This window comes from Epinephelus fuscoguttatus, linkage group LG11 (genome assembly GCF_011397635.1).
Source record: "Epinephelus fuscoguttatus linkage group LG11, E.fuscoguttatus.final_Chr_v1".
Lineage (NCBI taxonomy): Eukaryota > Metazoa > Chordata > Actinopteri > Perciformes > Serranidae > Epinephelus > Epinephelus fuscoguttatus.
The window spans coordinates 9,677,910-9,694,829 of NC_064762.1; the positions used below are offsets into that span (position 1 = coordinate 9,677,910).

General features: G+C 41.1%; 1 protein-coding gene across 2 annotated transcripts; it reads right to left on the reverse strand.

Annotated features, from left to right (window-relative positions):
• Nucleotides 1-1,279: 1,279 nt before the first annotated feature.
• Nucleotides 1,280-15,540, reverse strand: txlnba (taxilin beta a). 2 transcript variants are annotated; one of them, XM_049590126.1, is made up of 11 exons: nt 15,404-15,540; nt 10,785-11,001; nt 10,626-10,698; nt 8,311-8,396; nt 8,018-8,188; nt 7,633-7,827; nt 7,010-7,129; nt 5,737-5,811; nt 3,506-3,598; nt 2,935-3,030; nt 1,280-2,724 (listed from the first exon to the last, which is right to left on the reverse strand). In XM_049590126.1, the coding sequence occupies exons 2-11, from the start codon at nt 10,989-10,991 to the stop codon at nt 1,762-1,764; spliced, it is 2,079 nt and encodes a 692-aa protein (XP_049446083.1). In that variant the 5' UTR covers nt 10,992-11,001; nt 15,404-15,540; the 3' UTR covers nt 1,280-1,761. The 2 variants fall into 2 exon arrangements, with proteins under 2 accessions (XP_049446083.1, XP_049446084.1); XM_049590127.1 differs by lacking the exon at nt 5,737-5,811 and adding an exon at nt 5,859-5,933.
• Between the last annotated feature and the right edge of the window lie 1,380 nt (nt 15,541-16,920).

Genomic DNA, 16,920 nt, shown 5'->3' on the forward strand with positions numbered 1-16,920 from the left:
TCTTGTACTGCATCTTCAGGAAAATTCCATATTTCCATCTGGACGTTTCATTTCTATTTGACTGTAACCTGTGTGCATTCTTGTTCACCTATCTTTGTGAGGACCAAGTTTAAGATTGTACGAAAGAGGACATTCTTTAAAAGTAAGGATATTTTGTGTGCTCCTCACCATAAACTGTGTAAAAAAAATGAACATAGTTACAGACTCGTCACCCATACGTTGTGGACTCCCATTTAAAGCCTTTAGTTTGGCATCTTGGCTGTCGTCATCTTGGATTTTTGGAGCCAGAGGTGACCATATTTGGACGAGAGGCTGGAACTGTGGAGGATCAAGGGGTGGATCTGACTCATAGTCGGTGGTGATACTTCACCACACCCTTAGATTAACTTCAAGCCTCAACACCAGCCCTCTACAGTTGTCATGAACACGGAAAATAGCTAAAGAGACCAAAACTGTGTTTTGTACCAGGCTGTAAACATGTTGATTTCTGCTGTTAAAATGGACATTTTAACATGGGGGTCAATAGGGATTAACTTGCTCTTTGAGACAGCCTCAAGTGGTCATTAGAGGAACTGCAGTTTTTGGCATTCTTGCATTGTTTTTTTTCCCCAGCCCTGCAGGTTGCCACCTGGTTGAAACAGGAGAGAATGTGGGCAAGCCTTACAGCTGACATTTTGTTTTGGATCATCTGATCAACATGAGGGTAAAAGAGTGAAATATTAAAAAAAAAAACCTGAATGTTACTTTGAGCTCTGAGGTAAATAAGTTAGTAAGTAAACCTTGAGTAAATAATTTTCGTAAAAGTTCTGTCTGACTTTGTGAATTCTAACTTTAGAAAAAAAAAACGAAGTGCATAATTTTCTGAAGAGCTAAGATTTATATTTTAAATAAAATAAATCCAAATAATCTGAAATGAAATAAACAGGATGACCTTCTGAGCAGTTCCAATGTCAAGATTCTTTTAAATACTACCTTAACCAAATCCTTCCTTCAGAGAATGTTCAAGGATGCATGTGTGTATCCTCAGCAGGCATGGATTACCCACAATTCTTTGTGCACAATTTGCCTCACACCTGTGACTTACACCTGGGCACTCGCTAGCCTGTTCCATGTGTGTTCAAAGCAAACCAGAAAGGAATCTTGTCTGTCTTCTGTGTGAACATAAAAGAAATGTGGCTGGACAAGTGAGATGTAATCTTGGGTAATATCATGATGTGAAATTTCAGACAACTAATTTAACAACAAGAAATAAAAACAAGACGAAAAAATTTATCAATGGTCAAATGGTCAAAAAATAACTTTATTAGAGTTGTTGTGATTTCTAGGTTAAAAGAGACACTGCAGTTTTACTGGCACTGATACCAAACAATGTTTTCTTTTTGGCATTTTGCCTTCCATAAGGCAAAAGCTTACACTTTTTATGGCACTTAAGTTAACACTAAATTTTTCTGAGAGAAAGATCATGTTTGATATCTCAGTCATTTAGACTTTGTTATACTTCAGTAAGGCCTTTCATTCTTTCGACCAACTAAATGTTACTTTTATGTTACATTTAGACATTCAGACTGTAAAATACAGTCGGCTTTTTGTCCGTCCTCATCTGGTGACATTGATTCTTGAGAAAAGTGACACTGACAACTCTTCAGGTGCACCAGTTGGGACAAACTTATGGTTTTACAAAAGGCACAGTATGATTTCAGTTACACAAACACACAAATAACAGCACACACACGCACACACACCTTCAGCGCGTCCTAAACTTTAGCTTGCGTTCTTGGCGTTCCTCTTCTTCTTTTTCTTTGGTGTTTGCTTTTTGGAGGACTCTGTGTTGGAGGAAGCAGTGGTTTTAGGTGTGTTTTGTGAAGGTGGAGCTGACTTGGTTGGTGCTTCTTGTTGTACTTCCACTGGTGGAGCCTGGGCCTTCTCGACTTCCACTGGGATCACTGGTTTGACCTCACCAGTCTCGACTAAAATTTCAGCCTTTGTTGTGTCTGGTTTGAGGTCTGTTGCTGGATGAATCTGGACTTCCTCAGGCTCAGATGTCTGCGCCAGTTCAGCAGGTTGCTGCTGGATCTCCTCATCTGGTTTAACTGGTTGCACCTCTTTGTCCTTGACCTGGGTTTGAACTTTTACCGCTTCTGGTTTTGTGTCTGTTGGTATCATTTCAGATGTGTCCTCCACAGGTGTGGACATGGCTGGCTGTGGAACCTCCTCAACTTTATCAGGCTGTGGGAGAACTGATTCTGCTGCCTCACATTTGACATCTACCACCTGCTCAGGGACTGAAACCACCTCCTTTTTGTCCTGAGTTTTGGTTTTAAAGTGGTCAAATGCAGAAGACATCAAATCTTCTTCAGGGTCTGAATCAGCTTTGTCTTCTTCATCATCATCCCTGGGTGTGTCCCACAGAGAGGCAGCGAACGCCTGCAACTTGGCCTGCTCCTCCTTCAGACGGGACATGTTCTCTGTTAAGACTGGGTCCTCCTTCTGGAGCTCCTGGAGCTCTTGGAGGTCCCCAGGGGTCAGCAGGGTGGGTTTATCAGCATCCTCAGAGTTGGCATCATCAGTGCTGAGGACCTTTGTTGAGATGTCGGAGTTGGCCTTACGGACTTCCTTGATCTTCTCATAAAGGACGACCCTCTCATCCTGTAGAGCGCGACACAACTTCTCTAGCTTCTGAATCTTCAGGACAAACACATCGTACTCTTTACCTTTCTCCCTTCTCTGGAACAAAAGGAAGGATGGAGAAAATAAGATGCAAAGAAAGTGAAGAATATAATGAAAATAAAACTGGAAAAATAAGTATGAGGGTTAAGGGCCCAGCAGCAAACAATCTGCAAGTTATCAGATTATGATCGTTCATTGGCATAGTGGGTTCAACAAAACCTCTGAACGGTCAGCAGAAGTTCAAGAATCATAACGTCATCAACATACCTCTTCAATCATGGTAGTCAGAGCCTTGTTACAGTTCTCGAACCTTGTCTTCCATAGATTTGACTCTTTGTCCATTTTCTTCATCTTTTCTGACATCTAAAAAGAAAAAGTTTAAATCACAGGGCTGCACTGACGACATCTGGAAACAAAGTCACACAAATGAAAGCTGCAGGAACTAAAACAACCCAGCCACCAGAATAAAATGTTTGCATTATACGTTTCTGCAAAACACAAACATGCATGTTTCATTTGTCTCATACCAGCATTTCCAAAGTGATGTAGTATATGAGCTGACTTTCTGAGCCCATATTTTTCCGAACCATAACCAAGTTTTTTTGGACCTAAACCTAACCACAAGTTTTAGCGTATATACTGCATGATAACATGCAAATGTGTTGTATCTGTAGTCTACAGAAGCGTACAATGCCAACATTTTTTTTCTGGAATTTGGTTTGACTAGGAACATGGACACTAAAGACAAACGCCTCCTACTGGTTACCACTTAGATCACTATAAGCCATCTTAACAACCTCATTCACACCAACAAGGCTTCACAGTTGTAACCACATACATTATCCATCTCCTTCTTGAAGCGGACGTAGATTTCGTTGCTTTTGGCCAGTGTCGCCTGAAACTCATCAAACTTCTGAGCGTAGAGGGTCAGCTGTGGACAGATGGAAAGACCAGACAGTCAGACTGAAGAACAGACAGAAATCAGCATTATGTTTAAATCAAGTTGGTTTGTGGCTAAACATCAACCTGTCTGGATTTCAGAAAACAATCCTACGTATTATTTTTTCAACTTCTGTTTAACTTGAACTTACTATTCAGTTGAGTCAGTATTTTATGGCAACAGGGAAACTTAAATTAGCTTGAAATGTTTTACAGTGTTTCTTAACTTGAGACCGACAGCTACCAAGACGCTGATCACTACAGCTTCTTGTGACTCTTCTGTGGGCCTAAATCGACTCATTATGTTACTTTTGTGAAATTAAACGATGTAACACTCCTTTTATTTCATGTGTATTGAAAATGTGCTCATATTCAAAACCTCACTGTTTATCAGTTCACACCTGTCAAAGAGACAAAGACTTTATTCCTTAACAGCAGCTCAGTAAAGGCACATAATTGTGTGTTTAAAGAGCCAAAACATTTTACTGTAAATCTTGGGAAACATGTTATTTTGGATAATGACTGTGCCTCTAAGTGATGAATTACAAATTGCGTCAGTCATTAGTTATGAGCTGTGCACACTGCTAGAGGCCATTAATCATTCATACTCGCATAATTTTGCTCTCAGCATTATACATTAGGGAGTTTAGCCTCATTCAGCAGCTGTCACAAAAATGAACTTAATATTTACACAGAGAAATAAAGGAAGTTGCTGCTCAATCAATAATTCAACATTTAGTCCTGATACAGGACAGAATTCATTCTGCTGACATGATGGTTAGTTTGAGCTGCAGCTTGAACATTTGTGGACTCATTCAGAACACCTTAGACCAGGTAACAGTCTTCATCAGACAGGGAAAGTACTTTAAGGCCCAGACACACCAAACTGACATCAAAGAACTTGTAGCGACAAAGGCTGACTGCTGCGTCACCTCCCATTGCCGTCGAACAATTAATGCACTGTTTCTGCCAAAGACTTTGTCCAAAAACAATAACCTTCTCTCATATGACAAGTTTGTTTCAATTTCATGGCCTCTTGACTTTTGCAGTTTTTTTTTACTTTCCTCACTTCCTTTAGTCTTCTTATGCACTACACTGTACTGCCAATTAGAGTGATTTCTCTAACTGAAATGCTCCGCCACTGATTCAACATGCGGAATCGGCCGAAAACAGCTGACAAAGGCCAACTAGTGCCAACGGTACAGCCTACATTGCAAAAACTAGGGCAGCAGATGTTCATCATCGGCCCGACATTGGCCAAAAGCCAACCATGAGCTTGGTGTGTCAGAGCACAAAATAAAACTTGATTAAATTTTAAAAGTGTCACAGGTCCTTCAAAGTAAATTCAAATTTCTGAGTGCTAAAAATGCTGTTAATGTTTTTTAAATACAAATAAAACGTCCTCAGGTAGTCAAGTCTTATATCAGTCTAATCCAAGTCTAAAGTCCCTGTTTTAGTGACTTGCTTCTAAATGAGTTCTGGGTATTTAATAAAGGGGCTTTATCTGAAATTCAGAGCATATAAGTTGTCTGCACAGGGCTCTCAACATGGAGGTGGCGGCTAACAGCTTCTGGTGCTAACTCCATAAACAGCGATAAACAAGGGAAACAGCGTTGACAGAGCTAACCACAGTGGGTGCTACGCTTCTGGGATGACGCCATCCCAGTATCAGCAGTAACTGCCATATGAGCACAGTGCAAATCGGTGGCGATGAGCTAGCCAGTGGGATACAAACATGCACTAACATGCAGCCGTACTGACTTACCACAAAAAAACAACATGCTAACATTTGTAGAGGTAACTGTTGTGCAGATAACTGACAAAACATTAGCATGCTAATATATAGAGTTATAATATTTAGTAATGTCTGGAAAAGTAACTGTAGGCCTGTTTAAGACGGAGGATTCAGTGTTTTACCACCTGAGCTTTTTATATTTATTTATCAGTGAACTGAAAAAATGTCAAAAATATTTCAAAAATACCAACAATCGCTTCAGTGTTTATAAAAATCTGTCTCCAGCCCCGTCTTTCTGTAGCTATGGTAACAATCATCTCATCCCTGCTGCTGCTACCAGGTGTGTGCTACCTGTCCTCACCGTCAGCATGTTAATCTTGTCAGTGAATAGTCACCTGTGCCTGCATCACAGTCCCCTGTTCTCTGAGTGTCTGAGTCTGCAGTTTCCACTCAGCAGCCTGAACCAGTAACTGGTTAGAAGAGAACAGACGGAGACACATTACAGATGTTTCTTTACCTTCTTCTTCATGGTCAGCTCCTGCTCCTTCATAGCGAAGCATTTCTTTGTTTTGTCAATAGCCTCCCTAAGCAACTACGGCGACAGAGACAATACACAGTCAATCTGGGTACCGCTACCACATTATGGATAGTTAATGTGTCAAAGAAAAGCTACTTACAAATGATATTTTTAAAAAGGGAAAAAAGATGTGTAGACAATAATCATGTATGTTTGTGAACTTTAAAAGCATGGCTGTGATTCTTAAAGATTCACAATTAGGTCTAAGAAACAAAATAAAAACAATTTAAGACAGAAAATATCAAATAGCATTAAATGACAGAAACAGCTGGAAAAGAACACAATAAAAACAATCTAATTCAATCAGATGATTATATATTGGTATTGTACGTTTCTGCAAACTATAAATATGTTGCATTTGTGTGTTATTAGGGACTGTTCATTATTTATGAGGGGGAAGTGGGTGGAGCAAAAAGGTGGAGGTGTGTCAAATAATTTCCGAAGCACAGGGAAGAGACTTCTTTTTTTATTTTGGCTTTGGGGGGGGGGGGGGGGGCAAACTAATTTAAATGGTTGTATTTTGTATTGATTTATTTAAAGAAAATTACACCATTTATCCCCGCCAGAATCTGTAAAAACAGAAAAGGGTAAGTTTTAAAAATTGAATAAATAATATATGGTGGAGGGAGGGTCATGCATTTTCCACCAGTCACTTAGGTAGAAAATATTCGTAGCTTCAGGGAGGGTAAAAAAACCCAAACAAACAACAAACAAAAAAAAACCAGCTACCCTGTCCTCTGATAAATAAAGAAGAGTCCCATATGTAACGAGTCATGTTTTAACAACACTGTGGTTAATGTCTAGGTATGTTTAAGCACAAAAATGACTTGGGTATGGTGCAGTGTATTCACCATCCACTCCAGCTCCAGATGACAAAGTCAGCTTATATATTACGTCACTTTAGAAATTTTGATATGATACATATGAAATGCACAAATGCAACATGTCTGTGGTTTACAGAAATGTACAATGCCAACATTTTCCTCTGGCGACTGCACTGATTAGTCCCTTTCTATAAAATCATATTTGTGGTGTTTGTAATTCTGGGTAGGAATTAAAGGTTTCCAGAGCTGAAGAAAACATGCACTCACGTATTCCTTCTCCCTCTTGTGTTTCTCCTCGGCCTCGATCAACAGAGCGTTGGCCTGTTGCAGTTTGGCTTCGGCCAGTTTGTACTGCAGGTCACGATGCTTGTTGATCTTCTCTAAACTCTGCAGAGAGATGAAAAGCACAGAAAAAATCTGAATCTGAAACAATTTCCTTCTTTATCCATTCATTTGCCCAGATGTTTCTCCATTAACTGATAAATTGTTTGGTCGGTAAAATAGTAGAAAAACTATACATATGCTTATCCCAATTCTCTGAAGACAAAGTTAAAATATTTAAATGTCTTGTTTTGTCAACAAACAAAATATATTGAGTTTATCATTTTATAGATCAATCAACAGCATTTAATAAGCGACACAATCCGAGACAATTACAATTACACATAACTTTTTAGTTTTATGTTGATGGCTTATTAAAAAGATCATCAGAGCTGCTGATATAAAAGTCTTTAAGTCATTAATGAAAAGCTCCTCTTCATCTAAATGTATAAATGGGTTCTCTGCAACTGTTTTCGAGAAGATTAGAGGAAATCTAAGTGGCTCATATTAACGGTTTATTAGGCTCTTTAAAGAGTAAATACGTTGACCTTTGACCCCTCCCTCCTCACCTCCTCCCTCATCTCGCACTGGGTCATGAGACTCTCCAGTTTGTCCGTCAGGTTGCTGTTTTCCAGGCACAGTTTGTCGTTTCGGTTGCTGTGCTGCTCGATCTGAGCCTGGATCTCTGTCAGCATCGTCTGGAAGTGGCTGGTGATCTCTGTCCTCTTCTCCTCATCCTCCCTGCAGCGCTGAAGGGTCTCCTCCTGGAGGAGGGAGGAGAACAGAGGGGGAGAGAGGGAGGGAAGGATTGTAGGAGAAAAAGGTGTTCAGTAGTGGCTTTGACTTTACAGTAGGTCAAGATTCCAACAGCAGCTACCATCAGTCTCTTGGTCCCAGAATGCTAAAATAACTTGAGGCTGCATTGAACACAGCAGCTCAGCTGCAGCTACACACCCTCAGAGCGTTGTAGTGTCCATGCAGCTCCTTGCACAGAGTCTCCAGTTTGCTGCGAGCTGTGATGCTGCTGCGGCTCTCCTCCTGCAGCTGCTGCCGCTCGTCCAGCAGGATGGACAACTTCTGCTGCAGCACACCCATCTTCTTCTCGTCAGAGCGCCGCAGGGCTGCCTGCACACACACACACACACACACACACACACGGAACAAAAGATGTCTGAAAGTGAGTGCGTGGTTTTCCTGTGTGAGTTGTTTTAAACAGAAACCAGTTGGTTAAAGTCTCACTATCTCACCAGTTCAGCATATCTCCTGACCACATCTTCCAGTTTCTGCTCTGGAGATGAGAGCTTGTCCAGACTCTTCATGATGAGACAGACCTCTGCAGAGGGACAAAGACAAACAGAACAAGTAAAGCCGGATGTTTATTTTCTTATAGACCGAGAAATTAAATATCAGAAAAAAAAAATCACCATTTCTGTCCCCTAAATTTGTTTTATTTCATGGGATCTTATTCAAACTGCTGCATAAACTGTCAACAGAATCAATATCTGCTCGCCATCAAGAAGAAATATTTTGACGTAAGACACCTTTATTTACTTGTCTATTCAAATTTTTCTTTTTTATCTTGTAATATACAAGACTTTAATGTTACTATATGTAATAATTGAGTATTTCTTACTTTCTTACCATATGGTGTGTTCACAGTACATGTACTGTGAACGTTACTTTTTATGGCTCTGCATTATGTTTTTCGGGTTGTACATCCATCTGTCCCATTCTCATGAATGCGATATCTCGAGAACGCCTTGAGGAAATTCCTTAAAATTTGGTACAAACATTCACTTGGACTCACTTTGGTGGTCAAAGGTTAAAGGTCACTGTTACCTTATTTGTCTCATTCTTGTGAATGTAATCTCTCAAGAACACCTTATGGGAATTTCCTCAAATTTGGCACAAACTCTCACTTGGACTCTACAACAAACTGAGTAGATGTTGGTGGTCAAATGTCACTGTGACCTTGTGTTGATCTCAAACACAAATTTTCAAGAACACTTTGAAAGAAATGTTTCAAATTTGGCACAAACGTCCACTTGGAGTCATGAATGAACTGGTCAGAATTCTGTGGTCAAAGGTCATTGTGACCTCACCAAACATGTTTTTGGCCATAACTCCAGAATTTATTAGATAATTGTGACAAAATTTCACACAAATGTCTAACAGGATAAAGTGACGAAGGTCAAAAGGTCAAAGGTCAGCTTGACTGTGACATCATCATGTTTTAACGTCATATCTCGAGGCGCAGCCTGGGGGAGGAAGGGGTCCGGTTTGGGGACCTCAGAATTGCATCCATGCTTTTTGCAGATGAAGTGGTTCTGTTGGCTTCATCACACCGTGACCTCCAGCATGCACTGGAGCATTCTGCAGTTGAGTGTGAAGTAGTTGGGATGAGAGTCAGCACCTCCATGTCTGAGGCTGTGGTCCTCTGTCGGAAACTGGTGGTTTGCCCTCTCCAGGTTGGGGGAGAGTTACTGCCTCAAGCGAGGGAGTTCAAGTATCTTGGGGTCTTGTTCACGAGTGAGGGTAGAATGGAGCGTGAGATGGATCGGCGGGTCGATGCGGCTTCTGCAGTGATGCGGACGCTGCGCCAGTCTGTTGTGGTGAAGAGGGAGCTGAGCCAGAAAGCAAAGCTTTCAATTTACTGGTCCATCTACGTCCCAGCCCTCACCTATGGTCATGAAGTCTGGGTAGTGACTGAAAGAATGAGATCGCGGATACAAGCGGTGGAATTGAGTTTCCTCTGTGGGGTGTCTGGGCTCAGCCTTAGAGATAGGGGGAGGAGCTCGGACATCTGGAAGGAGCTCGGAGTAGAGCTGCTGCTCCTTCACTTCAAAAGGGGTCAGTTGAGGTGGTTCGAGCATCTGATCAGGATCCTCCTGGGCGCCTCCCGCTGGAGGTGATCCGGGCATGTCCCACTGGTAGGAGGCCCCGCGGCAGACCGAGAACACGCTGGAGGGATTATATATCTCATCTGGCCTGGGAACGCCTTGGGGTCCCCCAGGAGGAGCTGGAAAGTGCTGCTGGGGAGAGGGATGTCTGGGGTGCTTTGCTTGGCCTGCTGCCCCCGCGACCCGGCCCCGGATAAGCAGGTGAAAATGTATGGATGGATGGATGGATGGATGGATGGCTCTCAGGAACAGAAGACATTTGGTCAGATAGTGAATTGGTGACTCTAATCTTGAAACTGTGCTGACTGTATAGGTCTTCTGTGTGTGAAGCATCCATGTTTTCACTGACATGGATGGAAACTGTACTTGCAACGTGACTTGTTCACAGAGGCATACAACCCTGAGGTGGTAATTGTAGTTTTGAGATGTATTATGAAAAGAATCCTCCAGTAGCATTATGGGAAATGTAGGATCCAGTATTTTTGGAGTTGACCCATCAGAAGGCGTAAAAGTGAGGATATCTTGACATAATGACAGAACTTTTTGGTGTCTTGCACATGTCGCTCAACCTTTTGAATATGTTTTATAAGAGTTTTGAGGGTGACTGACAAACAGCACCATCCTGCTGACAGCATCACTCCTAAAACATCATGCTGCCTCACCTGTCTCTATAGCAACTGGGATGTCATCTTTTGGCTCCTTCTTCATCTTCTCCGTCAGCGCCTCCATCGTGCTCTGATACATTCGAAACAACACACTTTTTACACACACATCACCAAAGGTTAGAAATGAATCTGCAGGTTGTTTTCATGTGTCTTTACCTGTTTGTCCAGGAGGCTGGCTGCAGAGCCGTGGGTGCTGATGATGTCCTCCAGCTTTCTGCTGAACTCCTCCATGGGGTTGATGTAGTCGTCGGAGGAGGAGCCACAGGCTGCAGGTGCAGCTGCTGCCTCACCTTCAGTGTTCTTGGCGTCCATGTCAGGCTGGGGGGGCACCAACACCTCAGCTGCTTTCACTGACGTCTCCATCCTCAGTGTTCTAGGAATATTTACAGAGTCATTCCTCCATATGTGCTGAATGTGTGTATATATATATATATATATATATGTGTATATATATATATATATATGTAAAGAATTTAATAGACAAACTGGCACAATTTACTTCTTCAGAAAGTTAAAAGAAAAAGACTCGGATATGATGTTGTTTTATTTGTGTTATAACACTATGACACCTGCTACTAGACGAAGGTTTGCCTCTGAGACGTGCTCATCTGGATCTGGTTCCAGGCTGCTGGTTGGTTGTTTTCATGTATTTAGAGATGATTAAATCTTTTATGAACTTTTTCTTTTTTATATCAAAGAAACGTTCAGGTGGTCATTTAGATACACAGTGAATAAATCTAGAATTTTGATTTTACTAAATCTGAATCCTTGACTTCAGTTTTGCTTTTTGGTAGATTTCTAAATTTAACTTCTGCTGAAAACTATTTTGTATGTATTATATTGGTTGAAACAGATAGATGCAGCACCATACGACACTTTCCAGGAGTCATTCAATGACATGAAACATGTGGTCAACGTCTGTATTTAACCAGCAGACTAACTCTCTTATCTCATGTACAAAGTATCTGTCAGCTAAATCCACATGTCATATTAGTCTTTTAATTCAGTCTCATAAAAGTGTGGGTTTGATGTGACAAATCTCAGCGGTCCGTCAGCATGTCTGTTGTGTTATTAATGGAACGTGGGTTTAAATATTGGAAGATAAGCTTCTGGACTCCTGCAGCGCCTCTCGCCTCCCTACAGCTGCTCTGATTTTATGTACACAGCTTCTGTGGGTCAGTGGAAGCTCCGTCATGTTCAAACAGCAAATCTGATTCACCAGCTACTCTGATGTGCGTCCAGACAAGGCTTAATACTTAGTCCTCTTCTACTTAAAGGGACAGTTCACCCTAAAATCAAATACACACATTTTCCTCTCAGCTGTAGTGATATTCTCTGTCTTCTCTTCAATATAATAGAACTAGATGGCACTCAGTTTGTGGTGCTCAAAGAACCAAAAAATACATTTGAAAACTCAGCAGCAATGTCTCTTTCCAGAAATCATGACCCAGTTACTCAATATAATCCACAGACCTTGTTGTGAACAGTTTCATGTTGGAACTATTTTCTTTCTACTTATCCACACCCACCAACTGTATCACTGCGCAGAAGGAAGTGAACACCTACTGCTAGCTCACCTAGTACCACTGAGCTAGCTAACGTAACAGCTCTGCCGAGGAGTACACAATCAGTGTTTACATGTCACACTGTCATGAGCACGAGCCTCTCGTCTATGAGTAGATGCATGCTTCCTTCTGCATGGTGATATGATTGATAGGTGTAGTTTGGTAGAAAGAAAATAATACCTACATGACACTGCTCACCTCTTCACCCAAGATTATCCACAGACCTTGTTGTGAGCAGCTTCATGTAGAAACTTATACCTTTCAACCAAAGTACACCTGCCAACCGTATCACCGTGCAAAAGGAAGTGTGCATCTACTCGTGGACGAGAGGCTCATGCTCATGACAGCGCTAGACACTCCTGACTAACAGGAAGCAGAGGGTTTCTGCTAATGGCTGTGTATCAGACTCTTGTGTCCTATCCACAGGTTCACCTCAAGAATGCGTCCTTTCCCCTTTACTCTTCATCGTGTACACAGATGAATGCAGGAGTGCCAAGGCAGGCAGCTACTTAATTAAATTTTTAGATGACACTGCACTGCTGTCCCTTCTTCAGGGACCTGAATCAGGCCATGAGGAGGCTCTTGAGGACTTTGTAAAATAATAAAAACAGCCTGTACAGCATCATTAAAACGTGTTCTAAAATCACAGGAGTGAAACTCAGGGATCTGGCCAGCTTTTGTGACCAACAAATGCTCACAAAAGCCATTGCATTTTGGTAAGGGCTAACCCTCGTCGGTATGTCTTGCTTGCCTACAAAACTAACAGCCGATCAAAATCTTTTACTGCTTCGGCCATTCGTCTTTTAAATTCTTCATGACACACTTTATTGACATTTTATGGGCCGATATTTATTATATTTATTGATTCCTGGTTCCACTGTATTCCTAGCATCTTTATATTTTATTCTACGTGTTTATTGTATGTGTTGTGTTCACATGTCGTTGTTGCACTGCTGAGTCTGAGACATAAACATTGATTGGATCCTCCTGTACTGAGCTGTAACATTAGCTAGCTGGCTCTGTCTGCATCATGATGTAGTTGGCCGGAGTAGTCCGGCAGAAAGAAAATAGTTTAAACTGCTCACAACAAGGACTATATATTATCTTGAGTAATCGGATCATGATTCCTAGAAAAGAGACATTGATGTTGAGTTTATCAAATGTATTTTTTTTTTTTTTTTTTGGCGCTTTGAGCACCACAAGCCGAGTGCCATCTAGTTCCATTATATTGGAGAGAAAGCAGACATCTCTACGGCTGATATCTCCAATACTTGGTTGAACCAGTTGTCAGTGAGATGATCCACAGACATGGTTGTGAGCAGTTTCATGCAGGAACTATTTTCTCTCTACTAAACTACACCCACCAACGAAATTACCGCGCAGAAGGAAGCATGCATCTACTCATGGATGAGAGGCTTGTGCTTATGACATTTTTTGGCACTTTGAGCACCAAAGTCTAGTTTCATTATAGCTATATCTAAACTATATCTTTTTCTCTTTAAAGCCAGACTCCATTGAGAAAAACTGCTGTGTGACTTTCTGTTTTTTGTCCTTCTATTGTAAATATGTGACTTTTTTTTAATGTGGAACACAAGCTGGTAACTGAAGCAGCGAGGGATTTCTAATGAGGCTTTAGACATTTAATCATGTTTTACTTGTCTGTAAGTGTGTGTGTGTGTGTGTGTGTGTGTGTGTGTCCGATGGCTGTTTATCCTCACAGCTCTGTCACAAAATGACGGCTGCCACGGTTATTGTATCTGCTAAGTTAAAATTAGCCATCTGAGCCAGGCAGCCCCCAACTCTGTCACACACACACACACACACACACACACACACACACACACACACACACACACACCAGACCACACCTGTTATAGTCTCATCTATTCTGAGAGCACCCAAATATGGTCAAACTGACACACACACACACACACACACACAAACAGTAGACACACTGTACGAAACATTGAAATTTGTGACTTTATGTAACTACAATCTGTTGACCTGTTTGATGTCACACAACATTCACCCCCCAAAATCCTGTTGTGATGACCCCCCCAAAAAACTAAATCAGGCTCCACCCGTTAAGTTACGCAACCAATCACAGTCCCTCCCCTAAATTTCAATGTGTCAGCGACATCAAAATAAACAGCTCGGACTAATATTTTCATCTAGTAAACCCTAACCAACAGGAGGTGGACAAAATAATAGAAACACCACATTAAAAGAAACATAGCTTTGAATGATTTAAACAGCACAGACTGCTGACATTAAACTAAAAGATGATTTAATGTAGAGGGATCGATGTGTTTAGAAATGTTTTTATGTTGTTGTTTTCAGATCAAACTTTTTGTCTGGAACAAAAAAAAGAAACTATAAAACCTTGTTTTCTTGTCGTATTTGTTTCGTTGAGCCAACTGTTGTTAATATTTGAGTTTATCCAACTATTGTTGAGAGGAAACCAGAGATTTCTGGAGAAAAGAAATTATATAAATATGGTATATAGGCCTACATTTTGAAATAAGTGGAATCAAGAGAAACAAACGCTGTTACTGTTTTTAAAGCCTGGAGGTAGTTTTTACAGCAAAATGATGCTGTCGTCACAAAAGAGGCCAAAAAGTCACAAAATTAGTCTTCAGCTAAAAAAACAGCAACAATAACAACACATTTGACCAAATATCTGAAAACAGCTAAAACATCTTTATGACACAGTTTAGGTTTCGTTTTATACACTTTCATCAGATTCATAAAACTGTAGTCTTTAAATGTAAATAACATGATTCCACTAATATGACATTAATATAGTCTGACCGAAAGTTTTGAGACACTGACCAAGTGAGGTGACTTCCCGACTTCCAGGCAGTGACAGTGACAAAGCAACTTATTGTGCCATGGCAGCCATTATGGAAGCACTTCATGTGTTTGTCTCGTGTTAGCACGTTAAAGTAGGCTACTATAATATTATACAGTAAACCAGACCAGTAGAATATACACGAGCATACAGGTATCTCTAAACCAACCAGCAGATCATTTTAATGCCTATTAGGAATTAAAAAACTTTTTCCCCCAAAAAATCTCCTCAAAGAAGCACAAATGTTGAGTTTTAGCTACAACACAACACTCATGATGTAAGACATGAATGCAGACATCGACAGACACTTTACTGAAACAAGACATTTGTAAAGAGGTAGAGAGCAAAAAGAGTCTTACCAGGATCAGTGAAGTGAAGGAGAGGAGGTAGAGAAAGACAGAGAGAGGCAGAGGAAGGAGAGAGGAGGAGGAGGGAGGAGGAGGGTCCTGCTGCTGACGGACCCAACGACAGCTGACCCCCAAAATAACCTGAGAGGCTCAGCTCACACTCCAAGGCCACATGAGTGTGTTTGTGCTTATACAAAAGTGTGTCCCTGACAGGGGACGGGCTGTACAGGAAGGCTTCCTGACTCACACTATATACATATACACACACACACACACTATATATATATATATATATATATATATATAAAGTTATAAATAAGGTTCCACACTAGCTATTGTCCTCTGGATTTTTATGTGTTTTTCATTTTATTCATTAAGGATTTAAAACAATTTCTTGCCACTTACAGTATCTGTTATATTTGATACTATTGAATTGTTTTTATTATCATAGTTTAATCATTTCTAGTTTAGTTTATGTGACACAGAATGTGCAACTATCAATCATAGACATATATAGATTTTTATATTCTTATTTCATTTGATCTAATTTGTATTTTTGTAATATTTTACCCTTGGTTTTTAGCACTCGGTCACTTATTTTGCTTTGGACTGTTGTGCTATCATAGCACAGAATCCGCTCTGTGAAAAAAATCCAGACCTGCTACTCTCCATTGACTCTGGTAACTGTGCCATCCTCATCCTCCTCGACCTCAGTGCTGCATTCAATACAGTTGACCATGACATATTAATAGACCGTCTCCACCATGGCGCTGGAATTAATGGCACTGCTTTGAACTGGTTCACATCCTACCTCAACAATAGAACCTTCTCCGTAAACATAGGCACACTCTCCTCTCCCCCAGCTATTCTCTCCTGCGGCATCCTGCAAGGTTTAGTCCTAAGTCCCATTCTTTTCTCCATCTACATGCTTCCCCTCGGTCAAATCATTCAAAAATATTTTGTGGAAAGGGTTTGATAAAGTTTGATAAACAGGTTAACTCAGTAGTCAAAGCCAGTTTTTTCCAACTTCGCACCATCGCAAAAATCAAACCATTCCTCAGTTTCACAGACCTAGAAAAAGTAATCCATGCTATTGCAACTCTCTTTACACTGGAACTGATCAGGCATCTCTCCCCCGTTTACAAGTAGTACAAAACGCTGCAGCCAGACTTTTGACAGGTACCCGAAAGAGAGACCACATCACCCCTGTCCTAGCCTCTCTTCACTGGCTGCCCGTGCAGTACCGTACTGATTTTAAACTTCTTTTATTCACATACAAAGCCCTGAATGGAGTGGCCCCTTCCTACATGACAGAACTTTTAACCCCATACTCCACCTCCAGACCCCTCAGGTCGGCTGACCTGGGGCTTTTAACTGTTCCACGCACTTATTTTAAACTCAGGGGTGACCGTGCCTTTGTGGTCGCAGCCCCCAGACTCTGGAACAGCATTCCCCCCTCTGTCAGACCTGCCCCCTCCATCGACTCTTTTAAATCAAGGCTAAAAATGTTCCTTTTTACTAAAGCTTTT

What these genes read in the sequence shown, in the direction of transcription:
- txlnba (XM_049590126.1), bottom strand. Translation starts at nt 10,991, where the DNA reads ATGGAGACGTCAGTGAAAGCAGCTGAGGTGTTGGTGCCCCCCCAGCCT. An exon ending in AGTGCGAGATGAGGGAGGAG is followed by an intron (nt 7,130 to 7,632) that starts GTGAGGAGGGAG and finishes ATCTCTCTGCAG; the next exon opens with AGTTTAGAGAAGATCAACAA. An exon ending in ACAAGAGGGAGAAGGAATAC is followed by an intron (nt 5,812 to 7,009) that starts GTGAGTGCATGT and finishes TCTTCTAACCAG; the next exon opens with TTACTGGTTCAGGCTGCTGA.